This window comes from Mustela nivalis (genome assembly GCF_964662115.1).
Source record: "Mustela nivalis genome assembly, chromosome: 6".
In the NCBI taxonomy this organism is placed as follows: domain Eukaryota; kingdom Metazoa; phylum Chordata; class Mammalia; order Carnivora; family Mustelidae; genus Mustela; species Mustela nivalis.
In genome coordinates, this window is record NC_139025.1 from 4260749 (window position 1) to 4278458 (window position 17710).

The 17710-nt window shown below is 51.4% G+C and overlaps 1 protein-coding gene across 1 annotated transcript; it reads left to right on the plus strand.

The window, feature by feature from the left end:
• Nucleotides 1–5845, plus strand: HSP90AA1 (heat shock protein 90 alpha family class A member 1). Its single transcript, XM_082737431.1, has 11 exons — nucleotides 1–207; nucleotides 659–820; nucleotides 909–1275; nucleotides 1585–1718; nucleotides 2006–2326; nucleotides 2488–2653; nucleotides 3020–3210; nucleotides 3316–3463; nucleotides 3641–3909; nucleotides 4286–4619; nucleotides 5066–5845. Exons 2-11 carry the CDS (start codon nucleotides 659–661, stop codon nucleotides 5173–5175), a joined length of 2202 nt encoding a protein of 733 aa, XP_082593557.1. The 5' UTR covers nucleotides 1–207; the 3' UTR covers nucleotides 5176–5845.
• The last annotated feature ends 11865 nt before the right edge of the window (nucleotides 5846–17710 follow it).

The window sequence follows — 17710 nt, forward strand, 5'->3', positions numbered from 1 at the left end:
GGGGCCGCGGCCACGGCGCAGGCGCAAGCGCGTGGCCGCGGCGGCGGTTGGGGAGGGTTCTTCCGGAAGGTTCGGGAGGCTTCTGGAAAAGGCGCCGCGCGCCGGGCGGGCCCGCGTCTATATAAGGGAAGCGCGGGGGCGGCGCGCCAGTTGCTCCTGCGTCCTGGTGCTGCGTCCTCTCGGAGCCCGTGCGGTCCTTTAGCCAAGGTGAGGGGGCGCTTGGGGGGGCCTGGGGGGGCGGCGGGGGTCCAGGGCGGCGGGCTCGGGGCGGGCCCCCCGGAGGCCCCGGGCCTGTGGGGCGGCGCGGCTCTGCTCTCGCAGGCAGAGGCCTCGGGCCTGCTGCGCCCCCGACCCCCCACTCGCGGGTAAGGGGGTGCGCCCGGGTCGGTGGGGGTTCCCCGGCCGCCGGGCTTGGGCTCCGGGGTCTCGGGCGGAGGGGAGAAGGGGGCAGGGGGCTCCGGCTCCGGGCGGGGTCCCCGAGGGCGTGTGGCGCCCGGTGGCGGCGGCGGCGTGCGCACGGCCCTCGCTGTCGCAGCTGGAAATGAGGTCATCCTTTGTCGGCGGCCCCGGCTCGGCCGGCGGGCGCGGGCCTCCCGGAGGAGCGGGCGCGGGGCGCGGGGCGCGGGGGCGGCCCGTAACCGGCTCCGCGGCCCTGCAGATGCCTGAGGAAACCCAGACCCAAGACCAGCCGATGGAGGAGGAGGAGGTGGAGACGTTCGCCTTCCAGGCGGAGATCGCGCAGTTGATGTCGCTGATCATCAACACCTTCTACTCGAACAAGGAGATCTTCTTGCGGGAGCTGATCTCCAACTCGTCCGACGTGAGTGCGCGGCGCGCCGGGCCGGCTGGGCGGGCGGGCACCCCCTCCCCGGGCGCTCGGCCCTCACCGGCCCCGGCTCTGTCCACAGGCTCTGGACAAAATCCGGTACGAGAGCCTGACCGACCCCAGCAAGCTCGACTCGGGGAAGGAGCTGCACATTAACCTCATCCCGAACAAGCAGGACCGGACCCTCACCATCGTGGATACCGGCATCGGCATGACCAAGGCCGACCTGATCAACAACCTGGGCACCATCGCCAAGTCGGGGACCAAAGCGTTCATGGAAGCGCTGCAGGCGGGCGCAGATATTTCTATGATTGGCCAGTTCGGGGTGGGGTTCTATTCGGCCTACTTGGTGGCCGAGAAGGTGACGGTGATCACCAAGCACAACGACGACGAGCAGTACGCCTGGGAGTCCTCCGCGGGGGGCTCATTCACGGTCCGCACCGACACAGGTGGGCATCCGGTGGGCTGCCGACCTGGCCCTTGCGTCGTTGGGGAGGGCCTGGTGCTGTAGGCTGGGGGCCCGGAAGATGCTGTGGAGGCCCGGGAAGCACGTGATAGAGGAGTGGGGTCCTTGAGTTCTGACCCTGGGCAGGCGGTTAACTGCCCAGGGTTCTCCTTGCATAGTAGGAGTAAACCTCAGGCGGTTAAGTTGCTCAAAACCGTTGGGGGTGGCGTGGAGAACAATTGAGGGTTTTCTGTTTTCCCAATTGCTTAATTTGCCCATTCAGATTGAAATAGAATTTTCTCTCTCTGCGCAGGCGAACCTATGGGTCGGGGAACGAAGGTTATCCTGCACCTGAAGGAAGACCAGACGGAGTACCTGGAGGAGAGGAGGATAAAGGAGATCGTGAAGAAGCACTCCCAGTTCATCGGCTACCCCATCACGCTGTTCGTGAGTTTCGCCACCCGGAGCTGGTGACCGGAAGTTCCTAGTGTTTGGGTCTGTTGATGAGGGAATGAGCCAAACTTGCACTGGCGGGACTTTGTGAAGTTCCGTCTCCCTGTCCACGTACCCAGGCTGGTTACTTAGGTAGATAACGTGAGATGCCGACCAGAGTGTTTTGGCTGATAAACGTTTCTTTCTTTGAGTCTTACATTTGGGTGTTAACTGTGTTCAGTGCAGGGTGTTCTTTAGTTCCAGAATGCAGAGGTGACGTGGTCTTGCATCTCATTTTGAAGGTGGAGAAGGAACGTGATAAAGAGGTGAGCGATGATGAGGCTGAAGAAAAGGAAGAGAAAGAGGAGGAAAAAGAAAAGGAAGAGAAGGAGTCAGATGACAAACCCGAGATAGAAGACGTCGGCTCGGACGAGGAGGAGGAGGAGAAGAAGGACGGGGACAAGAAGAAGAAGAAGAAGATCAAGGAGAAGTACATCGACCAGGAAGAACTGAACAAGACCAAGCCCATTTGGACCCGAAACCCCGACGATATCACCAACGAAGAGTATGGAGAATTCTACAAGAGTTTGACCAATGACTGGGAAGATCACCTGGCAGTGAAGGTGAGTGCCCCGAGTCCCTGCAGCTTGTCTTGTGGTAGGGGTGTGGGTTGCGGCGCAGGCCTCTGTCCCAGCCCTCCTACTCGCCCCCGCGGAGCGCGTCTTCAGTGGCTCCTACCTGTGTTGTCCCTTGATGATGGTTCGCTGTGTGCTTGCTTAAACAGCATTTTTCAGTGGAAGGACAGTTGGAGTTCCGAGCTCTTCTCTTTGTGCCAAGACGTGCTCCCTTTGACCTATTCGAGAACAGAAAGAAAAAGAACAACATCAAGTTGTATGTTCGCAGAGTCTTCATCATGGATAACTGTGAGGAGCTCATCCCAGAGTATCTGAGTAAGTGTGGGCAGTGGGAGGCTCGAGCCCAGCCAGTGCCTCGGCGGCTCTGCACAGTGGATTCAAGAATGCATGTTGAGGGTGGGGGGGGGCGGACCTGGGTGGCTCAGTGGGTTGAGCCTCTGCCTTCGGCTCAGGTCATGATCCCAGAGTCCTCGGATCAAGCCCTTGGTTCAGGCTCCTCTTTTTCTTTCTGCCTGCCTCTCTGCATACTTGTGATATCTCTCTCTCTCTGTCAAATAAAATATTTTTTTAAAAAAGAACCCATGTGGGGCAGGAGATGATCTTTGGGTTTACCTGTTTGTGGATTGTGATTATCCGCGTCTTTGGGAATGACTTTGAGTGCATTTGTTTGTATTTTTTCAGATTTCATCAGAGGTGTGGTGGACTCTGAGGATCTTCCTCTAAATATTTCCCGTGAGATGCTGCAGCAAAGCAAAATTTTAAAGGTTATCAGAAAGAACTTGGTCAAAAAGTGCTTAGAACTCTTCACCGAACTGGCCGAAGACAAAGAGAACTACAAGAAGTTTTACGAACAGTTCTCCAAAAACATCAAGGTTGGGGTGAACACATTGGATCCTCAGTAGTAGGGGTCATAGTTTGTCAAATTTTTTGACTTTCTTTAAATGCAGAGAAAGTTCAGAGTTTACGTTCTCTTTCAGCTTGGCATCCACGAGGACTCTCAGAATCGGAAGAAGCTCTCAGAGCTGTTGCGCTATTACACGTCCGCCTCCGGTGACGAGATGGTGTCTCTCAAGGACTATTGCACCAGAATGAAGGAGAACCAGAAACACATCTATTACATCACAGGTAAGGTCGGAGGGTGCGCGGGCACCGGGCTCTGCAGGTCTGCGCCCAGGGACGAAGCCAGGCAAGGCCACGTGGGCTGGGCGGTATCTGTGGTTAGATCTGACTAGATTTAGCAAAAGGTAAAAGCAAGATGAAGTCCTTGCCTGTTAAAGGTCTGTAACTTCTCCCACCCTTCAGGTGAGACCAAGGACCAGGTAGCGAACTCGGCCTTCGTGGAGCGTCTTCGGAAGCATGGCCTGGAAGTGATCTACATGATCGAGCCCATTGACGAGTACTGCGTCCAGCAGCTCAAGGAGTTTGAGGGGAAGACGTTGGTGTCTGTGACCAAAGAGGGCTTGGAACTTCCAGAAGATGAAGAAGAGAAAAAGAAACAGGAAGAGAAAAAGACAAAGTTTGAAAACCTGTGCAAGATCATGAAGGACATCTTAGAGAAAAAAGTAGAAAAGGTTTGTGAGAGCAGAGCCCCGGGCTGCCGCGGTCTCCTGGTCATGGGCTGCTTTCTAGAGGGCCCAGAGGGGTTGGCCAGGTTTGTCCTCCGCAGGCCCTTTCTCCCCCTGTGTTTTCTGAACTTCCCGAATAGAAAATTAGCATTTCCTACATAGAGAACACTCTTAAGGTGGCTGAAGACCCGGGGAGAGTTAGAGTGTGCTGGAAGAAAGCTCTGAATAGTTGAATTGGCCGGCGGTGTTTCTGACTCGTGACTACTCAGTCCTTGGAGTCCTTGGGTTCCATGTACCCATGCAGCTGGTGGTGCTACCGAAAAATTAGCCATAGTGGCGTCTTGTACGTGCATTCACTAATTTCTTCATGCTCTGCTTGTAGGTGGTCGTGTCAAACCGGCTGGTGACCTCCCCGTGCTGCATCGTGACAAGCACGTACGGCTGGACGGCAAACATGGAGAGGATCATGAAGGCCCAGGCCTTGAGAGATAACTCCACCATGGGCTACATGGCCGCGAAGAAGCACCTGGAGATCAACCCCGACCACTCCATCATCGAGACCTTACGGCAGAAGGCCGAGGCCGACAAGAACGACAAGTCTGTGAAAGACCTGGTCATCCTGCTCTACGAGACGGCGCTCCTGTCCTCCGGCTTCAGTCTGGAAGACCCGCAGACGCATGCCAACAGGATCTACAGGATGATCAAGCTCGGTCTCGGTAAGCTCCCCGCGAGCCGTGGGCCGGGCGGGCCCTTCAGCCCCATTCATGTTAGGGGTGGTCACCGTAATGGCTCCTCTTTCAAAGAACAGAGGGGCGCCTGGGTGACTCAGTGGGTTAAAGCCTCTGCCTTCAGCTCAGGTCATGATCCCAGGGTCCTGGGATCAAGCCCTGCATTGGGCTCTCTCCTGAGCAGAGAGCCTGCTTCCCCCTCCCTGCCTCTCTGCCTACTTGTGATCTCTGTCAAATAAATAAATAAAAATTTTAAAAAACAACCCAGAGAACAGACCTTCTGATCAGAAGGTCTGAAAAATGAAAGCGCTTTCAGCACCAACTAACGGTTCAGCCTTTACAGTGGGTACAGACCAGCGTAGTGGACTGGTGATCGGCTGGTGATCAGCTGGCTTCGAGAAACCTAACAGCAGGAGGGGTTTCTTTCCCAACAGGTATTGATGAAGATGACCCCACCGCTGACGACAGCAGTGCGGCCGTGAGTGAGGAGATGCCCCCCCTGGAAGGTGACGACGACACGTCGCGCATGGAGGAGGTTGACTAGGTGCCGCGAGAATGACTTGTACATGTATTCGATACTTTATCTTCATTCCCTCTGATAATATATTTTCAAGGATGTTTTTCTTTATTTTTGTTAACATTTTAAGAATCTGTATGGCATGATAATAACTACTTAAGGGGAAGATAAGATTTCTTTCTGTTCGAGTGTGATACTGTGACGTGTAGGAGCTAAAGCCCAGCTAGTTTTTCTTCCCTAGTGCCACGCCGGCTCGTTGTAACTGGACAAGGTGACCTTTGTTGTGAGGTGTGCGTAACCTAACGTTAACTGTGGTCTAAAGTGTTTAGCTACAAGCGGATTCCTTAGTAAGACCAAATTTGTCTGTCACTGAAGTGTTCCGAGTTATACCTTGATGTTTTAAAGAGAAGTGTTGGTTAAAACAGCTCTCACCCTCTAGGATCTACTTTTTAAATCTTCTGTCCCCTGTAGTTACCAGATGCATGTACCAGGCCTCTAGAAACTAGTAGTTAAACCAAGCTGAAGGGAGTAACTGTGTATAGGGCTTGTTTTCCAAAGAGGAGCGTTGTTTAGAGTAGCGACATTCTCAGCCTACTTAGGCGTGTTGTAAAGCTGTTGGAGGAGTAACTCCACAAGTTCCGTGAGTGGAAATGTAGTGCTCGTCACATTCTACAATAAAAGGTTGTAACAAATACAAGTTAAAGTTCTGTGAAAGTGTGTGTCTTGCCGGGGGGGACATCATGGGAGTTGTAGGGGATCAGGCACCCCAGATGGAAGAACCTGAGATAAAACACGTGTTGCTTATGAGGAGACTAAGAGGGACGTGGTTCCCGTGGGGGCCTGAGGTCCTCAACCGCCCTGCCCGTGCACACTGATGTGGGGGCCCTGGGGGTGGGGGGGCACATTCTAGAGTGCGTGGCAGAGAATGGGAGCGTGACGCAACACGGCGTCTCCCCTGTGCTGGGTCCCATTCCCTCACACACCGTTCCTTGCGCAGGATTTTCATGTCCAAACTGCTTTTCTGTATTTGTAAAACCTTTTTGTCCTAAATATAGCTCCTTAATACCTCAGCCTTCCAGGTATGAGTTCTTCAAATCTGCTTAGGCCGCCCCACCCCCCACCCGAAAGCCTCTTAGTCCGGCTCTTTATTGAGCCTCAGGCAAGACACTTGGCGGCGAGCGGTTGCTGACCCCTGTGAGCGCCACGGGGAGAAGGGGAGCTCCTGTCTCCACCAACCAGCCGAGCCAGAGGCTTCCCCTCTGGGAGCTGGGGCAGCAATGGCCAATCCTAAAATTGGGTTTGAAAACGGGTGGTAGCGGGTCCATGCAGGATTTGGAGGCTAAGATCACATACAAACCATGATCATGACCAGCCTAGGTCGCTGGGCCAGGACAGAACCCCCAAGTTGTGTGTCCTGGGGCAGGGTGGGCCCCTGGCTCCCTAGAACCACTGAGTCCCTGGTGAGTGGTAAGCCCATCTGATCTTCAAAATCCTCTCCGCAACGGCTGTCTTGTGCTGGTTCCAAATTTACCTCCCAAACCGGCTCTCTGGTGTTCTGCTGCTCCGGGAAAGAGGGGACCAGCTGGGAAGAAGTGTGAGGTTTTTGCACTAAAAGGAATGTCGGGGGTGGGGGTGTTCCTTCTGTTTCCTGGGTCCGGTGAACACTGGAGGTTGTTGGACACGCGAGAGGATCTGCAGAGGACCTCCGTGATTTCTCCGAGAGTTGCTGAGCGCTTGAGGCAGGCTGTGTATCTGGAAGCATCCCCCACTGACCCCTTTTGGAGCCGGGACCACCAAGAAGATGGATGCTCAGCGCGCTGGGTGAGGAGCTCCAAAAGTACACGGGGGGCCTCAAAACCCAGGGTTGCTTAACACCTTCCAGAATAGTCCCATCCTGTGGAGGAGGGCAGGTCACAGGTTCGAGTTGGAGGCAAGACATGAAGGAGGTCCTAAGATCAACCTGCAAAAACCAACTGAATTTAGCTTAACATCAAACGGTTGTTAAATCTTCAGGGCGCCTGGGTGGCTCAGTCGGTTGGGGCCTTTGCTTTCGGCTCCAATCATGATCCTGGGCTGCTGGGATGGAGCCCCACATCGGGCTCTCTGCTTGGCGGGGAACCTGCTTCCCCCTCTCTGCCTACTTGTGATCTCTGGTGGTCAAATAAAATCTTAAAAACAAAAAACGGTTGTTAAGTCTTCAAAAATCAGTTCAGGGGCACCTGGGTGGTTCTGTTGTTGAAGGGCCGAATCTTGATTGGGTTTAGGTCATGATCTTGGGGCAGGGTTGTGACTGCCCCCGTCTCCCCGCGTTGGGATCAGGGAAGTCTGCCTGAGATTGTCCCCTTTTCTGCCTGCCACCCAAGCTCGCTCCCTCTCAAATCTCAGGGTCCTCGGAGCCCCACATTTGCTCAGCAGGAGGCCTGCTTCTCCCTCTGCTTGCTGCTCCCCCTGCTTGTGCTCTCTCCTACAAATAAAAAATCTTGGAAAGTTTCTTTTTCTTTTTTTTTTTTTTTTAAAGATTTTATTTATTCATTTGACAGAGAGATCACAAACAGGCAGAGAGAGAGAGGAGGAAGCAGGCTCCCCGCCGAGCAGAGAGCCCGATGCGGGGCTCGATCCCAGGACCATGGGACCATGACCTGCGCCAAAGGCAGAGGCTTTAACCCACTGAGCCACCCAGACGCCCCGAAAGTTTCTTAAATATTAGGGAGCACACACAAGTGGGGGAGGGGCAGAGGTGGAGGGAGAAGCAGGCTCCCATGGTCGGGGACCACGACCTGAGCACCCAGGCACGCCAGAATGGGTGGGTTTTAATGGTTTTACTTAAATAGCAAATGAAAACAAGCATGAGGGGCGCTTGGCTGGCTCCGTAGGAAGAGCAAGTGACTGGCTCTCAGAATCAGGAGTTGAAACCTCATGTTGGATAGAGAAATTACGAAAGAAAATAAGCTTTAAAAAATGAGGGAAGGGGCACCTGGGTGGCTCATTGGGCTAAGGCCCCTGCCTTTGGTTCAGGTCATGATCCCAGGGTCCTGGGATCGAGCCCCGCATCGGGCTCTCTGCTCAGCGGGGAACCTGCTTCCCCCTCTCTCTCTGCCTACTTGTGACTCTGCCTGTCAACTAAAAAAAGAAAAACTAGGGAAAGCAGTCTCTCGGCGTTCAAAGTGACCTGAAGCAAGTCACTGGACTCCACACCTCTGACCTCGATTGTAAATGAGAAATGGTGACGCCAGGAAGAGCTTCCTGGCCTCGCTAGGTAGCGGGCTTCCCCGTGCCCGGCGTCGAGCAGGTGCTGTGACACAGCTTTCCCTTGCAAGGACATGCCGTTTCTGGGGACCTTCCCCACCTGTCCTCCGAGCCTCCCTCACGCAGGCTCGCTTTTACCACACACCGTTCTGAGCTGCCACCGAGGCCCAGCCTGAGCCTCCTGTCCTCCGGAAAGGTCCCCCACTCCTGCCTCCTGGTCCGACAGCCTTCTCGGTCTCTAGTGATTCCTCTCAGGCATATACATCCGCCAACAGCCACCGAGCGCTAGGCCAGGCCGGGCCCGCGGGCCCCGCGGATGAAACGGCCTTGCAGAAGGCCGACCGAGCCACGGCAGCTCATGTGGAGGCCACAAGGGCTCCGGCTGAGGTACAAGCGCAGCAAGGACAGGCAGAGTCTGGGGAAGCTTCTGGAAGGGGCTGACTGCTGACAGAAAGCTGGCCTGATCGCAACAAAGAGGAAAGGGGACGAGGCAGCAGGTGGCTCACCAGGCTTGAAAGCCTGGACATGGCCTGAGGAAGGGACCTGCACACAGGCTGAGTGACGAGAGAGCTGGGGGGTGACCGTGGGTGACCGTGTGACCTGGACGCAGACCCGGATCAGACGGAGACTCTGGAGGCGGCAGCCCATAGGCAGCCTCATCAAGATAGCGGGGCCTGTGCCCACTTCCTGAGGCGTGTCTGTCCCACCAGGAACTGCTAAGGCGGTTCCACCATCTTGGTTTTGTCTCATCTTGGTGCCAGGTGGCCCCTTCCTCCACGCTCGCCCACCCTGTCCCGCCTGTAGAGGGCGGCACCCGGGGCCTCCAGGGCTGAGGGAGGCCTGATGGAGGGTGAGAGCACGACACCTTCCCCTCAGTCATCCCCCCTGTCCCTCCCAGGCTGGGGACCAAGGGCAGGGGTGGGAATTCCAGGCTGGGCTCTACCTCCCAAGATGGCGGGTGAGGAAGAACTGATCCGGCCAGTCCTGAGTTCAAATATCAGACGTTTCTCTGTTTTGTCTATCCCAAATACATAGGACAGCGTCTGGCATGTGACAGGTAAACCAAGACTGGCCAAAACATTTTGGTTTGGCCAGTCTAATTTCTACATTTCTTCTCTCTCTCTCTCTCTCTTTTTTTTTTTTCCTAAGTGTTATTCTGGAATATTCTAAACACAAACAGAAGTAGAAGGAGAGAGACTAAGAAGTATTGGTGAGGACGTGGAGGAATTGGGACTTCCTACCCGGCTGCTGGGAGTGTGGAGTGGAACTGTTCTAGAAAACAGTCTTGCAGTTCCTCCAAAAATGAAACAGAGACTTTCCATTGGGTGCAACAACTCCACTGCTAGGCGTCTGTCTAGGACCGATGAAAACGCTTTCAAAAATACACACACAGGGGCGCCTGGGTGGCTCAGTGGGTTAAGCCTCTGCCTTAGACTAGGGTCATGATCTCGGGGTTTTGGGATTGAGCCCCGAATTGGGCTCTCTGCTCAGCGGGGAGCCTGCTTCCTCTCCTCTCTACTTGTGATCTCTATCAGATAAATAAGATCTTTTAAAAAATGCACACATTTTCATAGCATTATTCACAAAAGCCAAAAGGTGGGAGCAAACCACATGTCCATCGACAGAGGTGCAGATAAACCAAATGTAGCGGTGCATACAATGGGCTCTTCTTCCAAATACTATCCTCTTGTCACTGAGAGGTGCGTAAGAAGTACTGACTCGTGCCACACTTGTTCATGGGGATGAACGCGGCAGCACGCAAGTGAAAGAACCCGGTCACGAAACGCCACCAGTGGACTGTATGATTCCATTTTTTTTTAAAAAGATTGTATTTATTTATTTGACAGAGAGAGAGCACAAGCAGCGGGAGCAGCAGGCAGACAGAAAGGGAGAAGCAGGCTCCCCAGGGAGCAAGGAACCTGATGCACGACTCGATCCCAGGACCCTGAGATCATGACCTGAGCTGAAGGCAAATGCTTAACCGAATGAGACACCCAGATGCCCCAGTATGATCCCATTTATATGAAGTTCCCAGAGCAGGCAAATTCATGGAGACAGAGGAAGAGGCCTGGTTCCCAGGGGCTGCAGGGCGGCATTAAGGAGTGACTGCTAATGAGTGCAGAGTTTCTTTTCGAGGTAGTCACAGTGTTCTAGAATTGATTGTGGTGATGGTATTGCACTGCTCTCTCGCTCTCTCTCAAATAAATCTTTAAAAAAATTTAGAAAACCAAGAACAATTTAAAAAATCATTGATCTGTACACTTTAAATGAATGATTTGTATAGTATATGAACCATATTTCAATAAAGCTGTTATTTTTGTTTTTAAGATTTTATTTATTTTAGAGAAAGAGTATGAGTGCATGTGGTTGGAGTGTCAGAGGGAGAGAGAGGCAGAGAAGTAGGCTCCCCACTGAACACAGAGCCCAACGCGGGGCTTGATCCCAAGACCCTGAGATCAGGACCTGAGCCAAAACCAAAAGTCAGAGGCGGAACGACTGAGCCACTCAGGCACCCCCATAAAGCTTATTTTTTATTTTTATGTATTTATTTACTTCTTTAAAAGATTATTTATTTATTTATTTATTTGACAGAGAGAAAGATCGCAAGCAGACAGAGAGGCAGGTAGAGAGGGGGAAGCAGGCTCCCCGCTGAGCAGAGAGCCCGATGCAAGGCTTGATCCCAAGACCCTGAGATCATGACCAGAGCCAAAGGCAGAGAGGCTTTAACCCACTGAGCCACCAAGGTGCCATGTATTTATTTTAAGATTTTATTTATTGGGGGGCGCCTGGATGGCTCAGTGGTTTAAAGTCTCTGCCTTGGCTCAGGTCATGATCTCAGGGTCCTGGGATCGAGCCCCACATCGAGCTCTCTGCTCAGCGGGGAGCCTGCTTCCCCCTCTCTCTGCCTGCCTCTCTGCCTACTTGTGATCTCTGTCTGTCAAATAAATAAATAAAATCTTTTAAAAAACAGATTTTATTTATTGGGCACCTGGGGGGCTCAGTCATGATCCCAGGGTTCTGGGATCAATCCGAGTATCAGGCTTCCCGCTCGGTGGGAAGCTTGCTTCGAGCTCTCCCACTCCCCCTGCTTGTGTTCCCTCTCTCACTGTGTCTCTTTCTGCCAAATAAATAAATAAATAAATAATCTTTAAAAAAAAAAGATTTTATTTATTTATCTGTCAGAGAGAGGGAGGGAGAGAGAGCACAAGCAGGGGCACGGCAGAGGGAGAAGCAGCTTCCCGTGAGGACCCTGGGATCATGACTCGAGCTGCAGGCACACACCCACTGCACAGAGCCACCCAGGTGCCCCTCGTCTGGTTTTTCAATTGTGGTAAAATGTATGTCACAAACAACTGACCATTTTAAGTGCCGAGCTCAGTGGCGTTACCTACATCAAAATCTTACCCGACCATCCCCAGCACCTACTGGGTAAACTTTTCCATGTCCCCAGCAGGGACCCCGTCTGTATGAAGCAATAACTTGCCCCCAAATGGTCTTCATGCCCCACTGCACCAGGCCAATCCCACTGTCCAGCCTCCACAGGCGCCCGGGGGCACCGTCCCGGCTCCTCCCCCGCTCTCCCCCGCCTCGGGCCCCATTGCCCCAACCGTTAACTCCCGGCAGGTGCGCGCCCGCGCGCCCGCGCCGGCCCCACGCACCTGCCGCTGTTTGGGGATTGAATTACTGGCAGATGCACCAGCATTTACATAATTTTGTATAATTTCGGAAGCTCTCCTTCTCTTTGCTTAGCCTTCATGATCTACTGGAACCTTTGAAAGTGGGATTTCAGAGGATTCTTCTATAGGCAGGAACAGGGCTCCTCCTCCCTGGGGAGAACGTTCCAGGAAGCCGAGCTTTTAGTGAGTCACCATGTATTAATAGCACATCCGACTCCCAGCGAAGATTCCAGGCCGTCGTGGCAGAGCCGCAGCAGCTGAGCATATGGTCGGCCAAGCGCATCTGTCTGCTGGCCTCGAGTTAGCTTTTGAGGGAGGGTCTTCAAGGCCTCTCTCTGCTTGACCAGGGGCGTCCTAGCACTTCACACGTAGTCCCCAAAGCAACACTCTTCCTTTTTTTAAATTCCAGATTTAAAAAAATTAGCAAGGGGTACTTGGGTGGCTCAGTGGGTTAAAGCCTCTGCCTTCGGCTCAGGTCATGATGATCTCAGGGTCCTAGGATCGAGCCCCGCATCGGGCTCTCTGCTCAGCGGGGAGCCTGCTTCCCTTCCTCTCTCTCTCTCTGCCTACTTGTGATCTCTCTCTCTGTGTCAAATAAACAAAATCTTTTAAAAAAATCAATTTATTTTTTATTTATTCTTATTTTTTCTTAAGATTTTGTTTATTTGACAGAGAGATCACAAATAGGCAGAGAAGCAGGCCCCCTGCTGAGCACAGAGCCTGATGCGGGGCTCCACCCCAGGACCCGGAGATCACGACCTGAGCTGAAGGCCAAGGCCTTAACCCACTGAGCCACCCAGGCACCCCTATTCTTATTTTTAAAAAAGATTTTATTTATTTATTTGAGAGAGAGTGAGCCGGGGAGGGAGCAGGGGACGGCAGGAGGAGCTGACGGCACACCCCCTCCCCCGCCCTGAGCTGAGCAGGGAGCCCGATGCAAGACTTGAGACTCCAGGATCATGACCCGAGCTGAAGGCAGTTACTCAGCTGAGCTACCCAGACACCCTCAAAATCAGAATTTAAAAAAAAAAAAAAAGGATAAATCATCTACCCATCTTTTTTTTTAAGTTTTTTTCTTTTTTTTTTTTCGGTAGACTTAAGTAATTTAGTGTGGGGCTTGAACTCACAACACTGAGATCATGAGTCAGGTGCTTAATTGACTGGGCCCCTCAGGTGCCCCTTTCTATTTATTTATTTATTTATTTTTAAGATTTATATATTTACTTATTTGACAGAGAGAGGTCACAAGTAGGCAGAGAGGCAGGCAGAGGGGAGGTGGGAAGCAGGCTCCCTGCTGAGCAGAGCTCGATGTGGGGCTGGATCCCAGGACCCTAAGATCATGGCCTCAGCCGAATGCAGAGGCTTAACCCACTGAGCCACCCAGGTGCCCCCCGTTTCACTTTTTTTCAAGTAATCTCTGCACGCAGTGTGGGCTCGAACTTCCAACCCCAAGGTCAAGAGTTGTACGCGCCACGGACGGAGCCAGCCAGGTGCCTCTTGGCTGTCTGCTTTTTTTCTTTTTGAGTAAAGCGATAGTTTATTAAACAGGGATACAGAAAAAGCTCTCAGGAGCGAGAGGGGTCTTGACCGAGTTGTCAACGAGGGCCTTTAGGGTCAGTCTTTCATAAAAAGCTAAGCAGGGAACTTAAATCCTTTGATGCCTCTACTGGTAACACCTTCCAAGGCTTACTGCCTTCTTGGGGTCTGGTTATTCTTTGTGGTCACATAAAAACACACCCCCCATGATCCAGCCCCCCACGCCTAGGGCAGGGTGGTCCACTTTGTCCCTTATCTCTGGTTTCCCCACACCTCTACATTTTTGGGATTTCTGGGAGCCTCATCTCATGGTCCCGTGTCTCTCTCTCCCTACCTAGCCCCACCTGTCCCTTCCTCCTCCTTCCCCTGGAGTAGTAATGGGGTGTTAGGGAATGCGGCGACGCAGAGGGTCCTGTCCAGGGGCCTGTGGTGTGGCTCCGGGGGTCATTCATGATTGGAAGCAAACTGTACATGCATCTCAGCTGTCTGCTTTTAAAAATAGTTGAGGGGGGGGGCGCCTGGGTGGCTCAGTGGGTTAAGCCGCTGCCTTCGGCTCAGGTCATGATCTCGGGGTCCTGGGATCGAGTCCCACATCGGGCTCTCTGCTCAGCAGGGAGCCTGCTTCCCTCTCTCTCTCTCTGCCTGCCTCTCTGCCTACTTGTGATCTCTCTCTGTCAAATAAATAAATAAAATCTTTTAAAAAAAAAATAGTTGAGGGGGCTCTGGGTGGCTCAGTCAGTTAAGGGTCTGCCTTCGGCTCAGGTCATGATCCCACGGTCCTGGAATCAAGCTCCGTGTCGGGCTCCCTGCTCGGCAGGAAGCCTGCTTCTCCCTCTCCCTCTGCCTGCTGCTCCCCCTCCTTGTGTTCTTTCTCTCTCTCTCTCTGTGTCAAATTAATAAAAATCTTTCAAAAAATTTAGTAAAAATAGTTGAATCGATGAAACCAATAAAATACATAGTATATGAGTTGCCTTTGCTGTGGGTATAGAAAATCACACTGTTGGGCAAGTCCTGTGGGTCCTGTGGATTCTTCTGGCTCAGTGTCCTCCCTTAGCCTGAAAGTTCAGCAGACGGTGAGACGATGCCTGGTGATCACAAAGAAGAGAACCAAGCACAAGGAGGGACGTTTTATATCCATCAGGATGGCAGAAATTTAAGTCTGACATGACCACATTTTGGCCAGAGTCTGACAAGTGGGTACTTGACTCTCGTGTGCCCCGGGTGGGAGTGTGAACCTGTACAGTCCCTGCAGAGAGCAGTCTGATGAGTCTGATGAAGAATGTCCCCTTCGGCCCCTGGGGGACCTCAGTCGGTTAAGTGTCCAACTCGGTTTGGGCTCAGGTCATGATCTCAGGGTTGTGGGATTGAGCCCTGTATAAGGGCTCCACGCTGGGGCATGGAGCCTGCTTGAGATTCTGAGAGTCTGGGGCGCCTGGGTGGCTCAGTGGGTTAAAGCCTCTGTCTTCGACTCGGGTCACGATCCCAGGGTCCTGGGATCGAGCCCCACATCAGGCTCTCTCTTCTCCATAGGAAGTCTGCTTCCTCCTCTCTCTCTCTGCCTGCCTCTCTGCCTATTTGTAATCTCTCTGTCAAATAAATAAAATCTTAAAAAAAAAAATCTTATTAAGATTCTGAGAGTCCCTCCTCCACCCCACTCCCCCAGTCTGGGGCACGCACACGCTCTCTTGCGCACGCACTCTGTCGAAAGAAAAAAAATGGGAGAAACATACAAGAATGTTCTTTGCAAGACTGTAGTATGGAAAATTTGAATATAGTCTAAGTGGCCAATAACAGGAGACTGTCCTGGTAAATCTAGTTAATAGGAAATACAGGGGTGGGGGATAGAGGGACAAGCTAAACAACACTTGGAGGAAGAGGCCCAACAAATTCAGAACATTCTGCAGGATATTTGGCCTGGCCTCTTCCACAAATCAGTGCCATTAAAACAAAACAGCTCTAGGTTAAAAGAGACCTAAGGGATAAGTCTTAGCCTATTGGCCTGCTGGCACCGTGGGGCAGAGTGACCAGGCAGGGGTAGGGCCCAGGTGAGGAAAGTATTTTGAACTGGATGGTAGCAGCAGAAATGTTCCAGCATTCCTGCTGGGGCTCCAGTTCCTCAGGGGGCCTTCTATTTCCCTTACTACTGTCTTTATTTCCTTAGTTCTTTCTTTCTGGCTCGATGTATTCCTTATTTTACTTTTTCTCATTTTCTTTTCTTTTTTTTTTTTTTAATTTTATTTATTTATTTATTTTTAAGATTTTATTTATTTGTCAGAGAGAGAGAGAGGGAGAGAGCGAGCACAGGCAGACGGAATGGCAGCAGAGGCAGAGGGAGAAGCAGGCTCCCCGCTGAGCAAGGAGCCCGATGTGGGACTCGATCCCAGGATGCTGGGATCATGACCTGAGCCGAAGGCAGCTGCTTAACCAACTGAGCCACCCAGGCGTCCCTCTCATTTTCTATTACATGACTTTCAAAGGTACAAAGTAGATAGAAGAATATGGAACCTCATGTGCCTCTCATTGTCCTGTCAACTGGTCATGGCCACAAGCCCCGCCCCCCACCATTTAATCTGTAATTCATATTTTCTTTCTTTCTTTTTTCTTTTTTTTTTTAAAGAGAAAGTGTGTGCAAGCAGGGAGGGTGGGGCAGAGGGAGAGAAAGAATCTTTTTTTTTTCTTTAAGATTTTATCTATTTATTTGACACAGAGAGAGAGAGAGCACGCGAGAGATCACAAGCAGGGGGAGTGGCAGAGGGAGAGGGAGAAGCAGGCTCTCAGCTGCGCAGGGATCCCAATTGGGGGCTCCATCCCAGGACCCTGAGATCATGACCTGAGCCGAAGGGAGAGGCTTAACCCACTGAACCACCTGGGCTCCTGGGAATCTTTTTTTTTTTTTTAATTTATTTATTTATGAAGGGCCTTGGTGGGTCAGTCATGACTCTGAGATCATGATCTGAGCTGAAATCAAGAGTTGGATGCTTAACTAACTGAGCCACTCAGGTGTCTTTAATCTTTAACTTACCTTTGTAACTCACACATAATCAAGGTACTTGGTACTACAGTTAAATGCAAAAATTAAAAACAAGACCAGATGCTCACTCCCACCACTTCTGTTCAACACTGTACTGGAGATTTGAGCCAGAGTACTTGGTCAAGGTAAATAAATAAAAGGCATCCTGATTGGACAGGAAGGAGTACAAATTATCTCTATTTGCAGATGGCATAATCTTGTATATAGAAAACACTAATGAGAATAGATGCACACACACACCCTTATTAGAAGAACCAGTTCAGCAAGGTTTTAGTATACATCAATCTACAAAAATCTATTGTGCTTTTAAAGAGATTTTATTTATTTATTTGAGAGAGAGATAGAAAGAGTAGGGTGAGGGGTGGCAGGGAGAGAAAGAAGCAGGCTCCTCGCTGAGCAGGGAGCCTGACGTGTGGCTTAACCCCAGGACCGTGGGACTATAACCTCAGCTGAAGGCAGGTGCTTAACTCACTGAGCCACCCAGTCACCCCAAAATTCTATTGTATTTCTACACACTAACAATGAACAATCCAAAAATAAATTTAAGACACAGCTCTACTTACAATAGCTTCAAAAATAAGAAAATACTTAGCAATAAATTTAAGAGACACAAGACTTGCACATTGAGAACTTAAGACTGTTGAAAGAAATTAAAGACCTAATAAATGAAAAGACATCCTATGTTCATGGATTGGAAGACTCAGTATTGTGTGTATGCGTTTTATTGAAGTGTAGTGGATGCACAATGTTATATTAGTTTCAGCTGTACCATATAGTGATTTGATGATTCTACATTTCACACTGTGCGCACCACAAGTGTAGCTCCCATCTGTCACCTTGCAACGCTATTACAATACCACTATGTTCCCTATGTGGTACTTTTCGTCCCCTTGACCTATTCATCCCATAATAGGGAGCCTATGTCTCCCACCCTCCTCCACCTGTTTTGCCCATCCCCCACCTCTTCTCTCTGGCAAACACCGGTTTGTTTTCTGTATTTATGGATCTATTTTTTTTCTTTTTTCTTTCTTCTTTTTTTAAAAAGATTTTATTTATTTATTTGACAGACAGA

Bases quoted from the DNA above. Each gene is read 5' to 3' on its own strand.
- HSP90AA1 (XM_082737431.1), top strand. From the start codon at position 659: ATGCCTGAGGAAACCCAGACCCAAGACCAGCCGATGGAGGAGGAGGAG. The intron at 3,910-4,285 runs GTTTGTGAGAGC...CTCTGCTTGTAG, and splicing joins TAGAGAAAAAAGTAGAAAAG to GTGGTCGTGTCAAACCGGCT. The intron at 4,620-5,065 runs GTAAGCTCCCCG...CTTTCCCAACAG, and splicing joins GATGATCAAGCTCGGTCTCG to GTATTGATGAAGATGACCCC.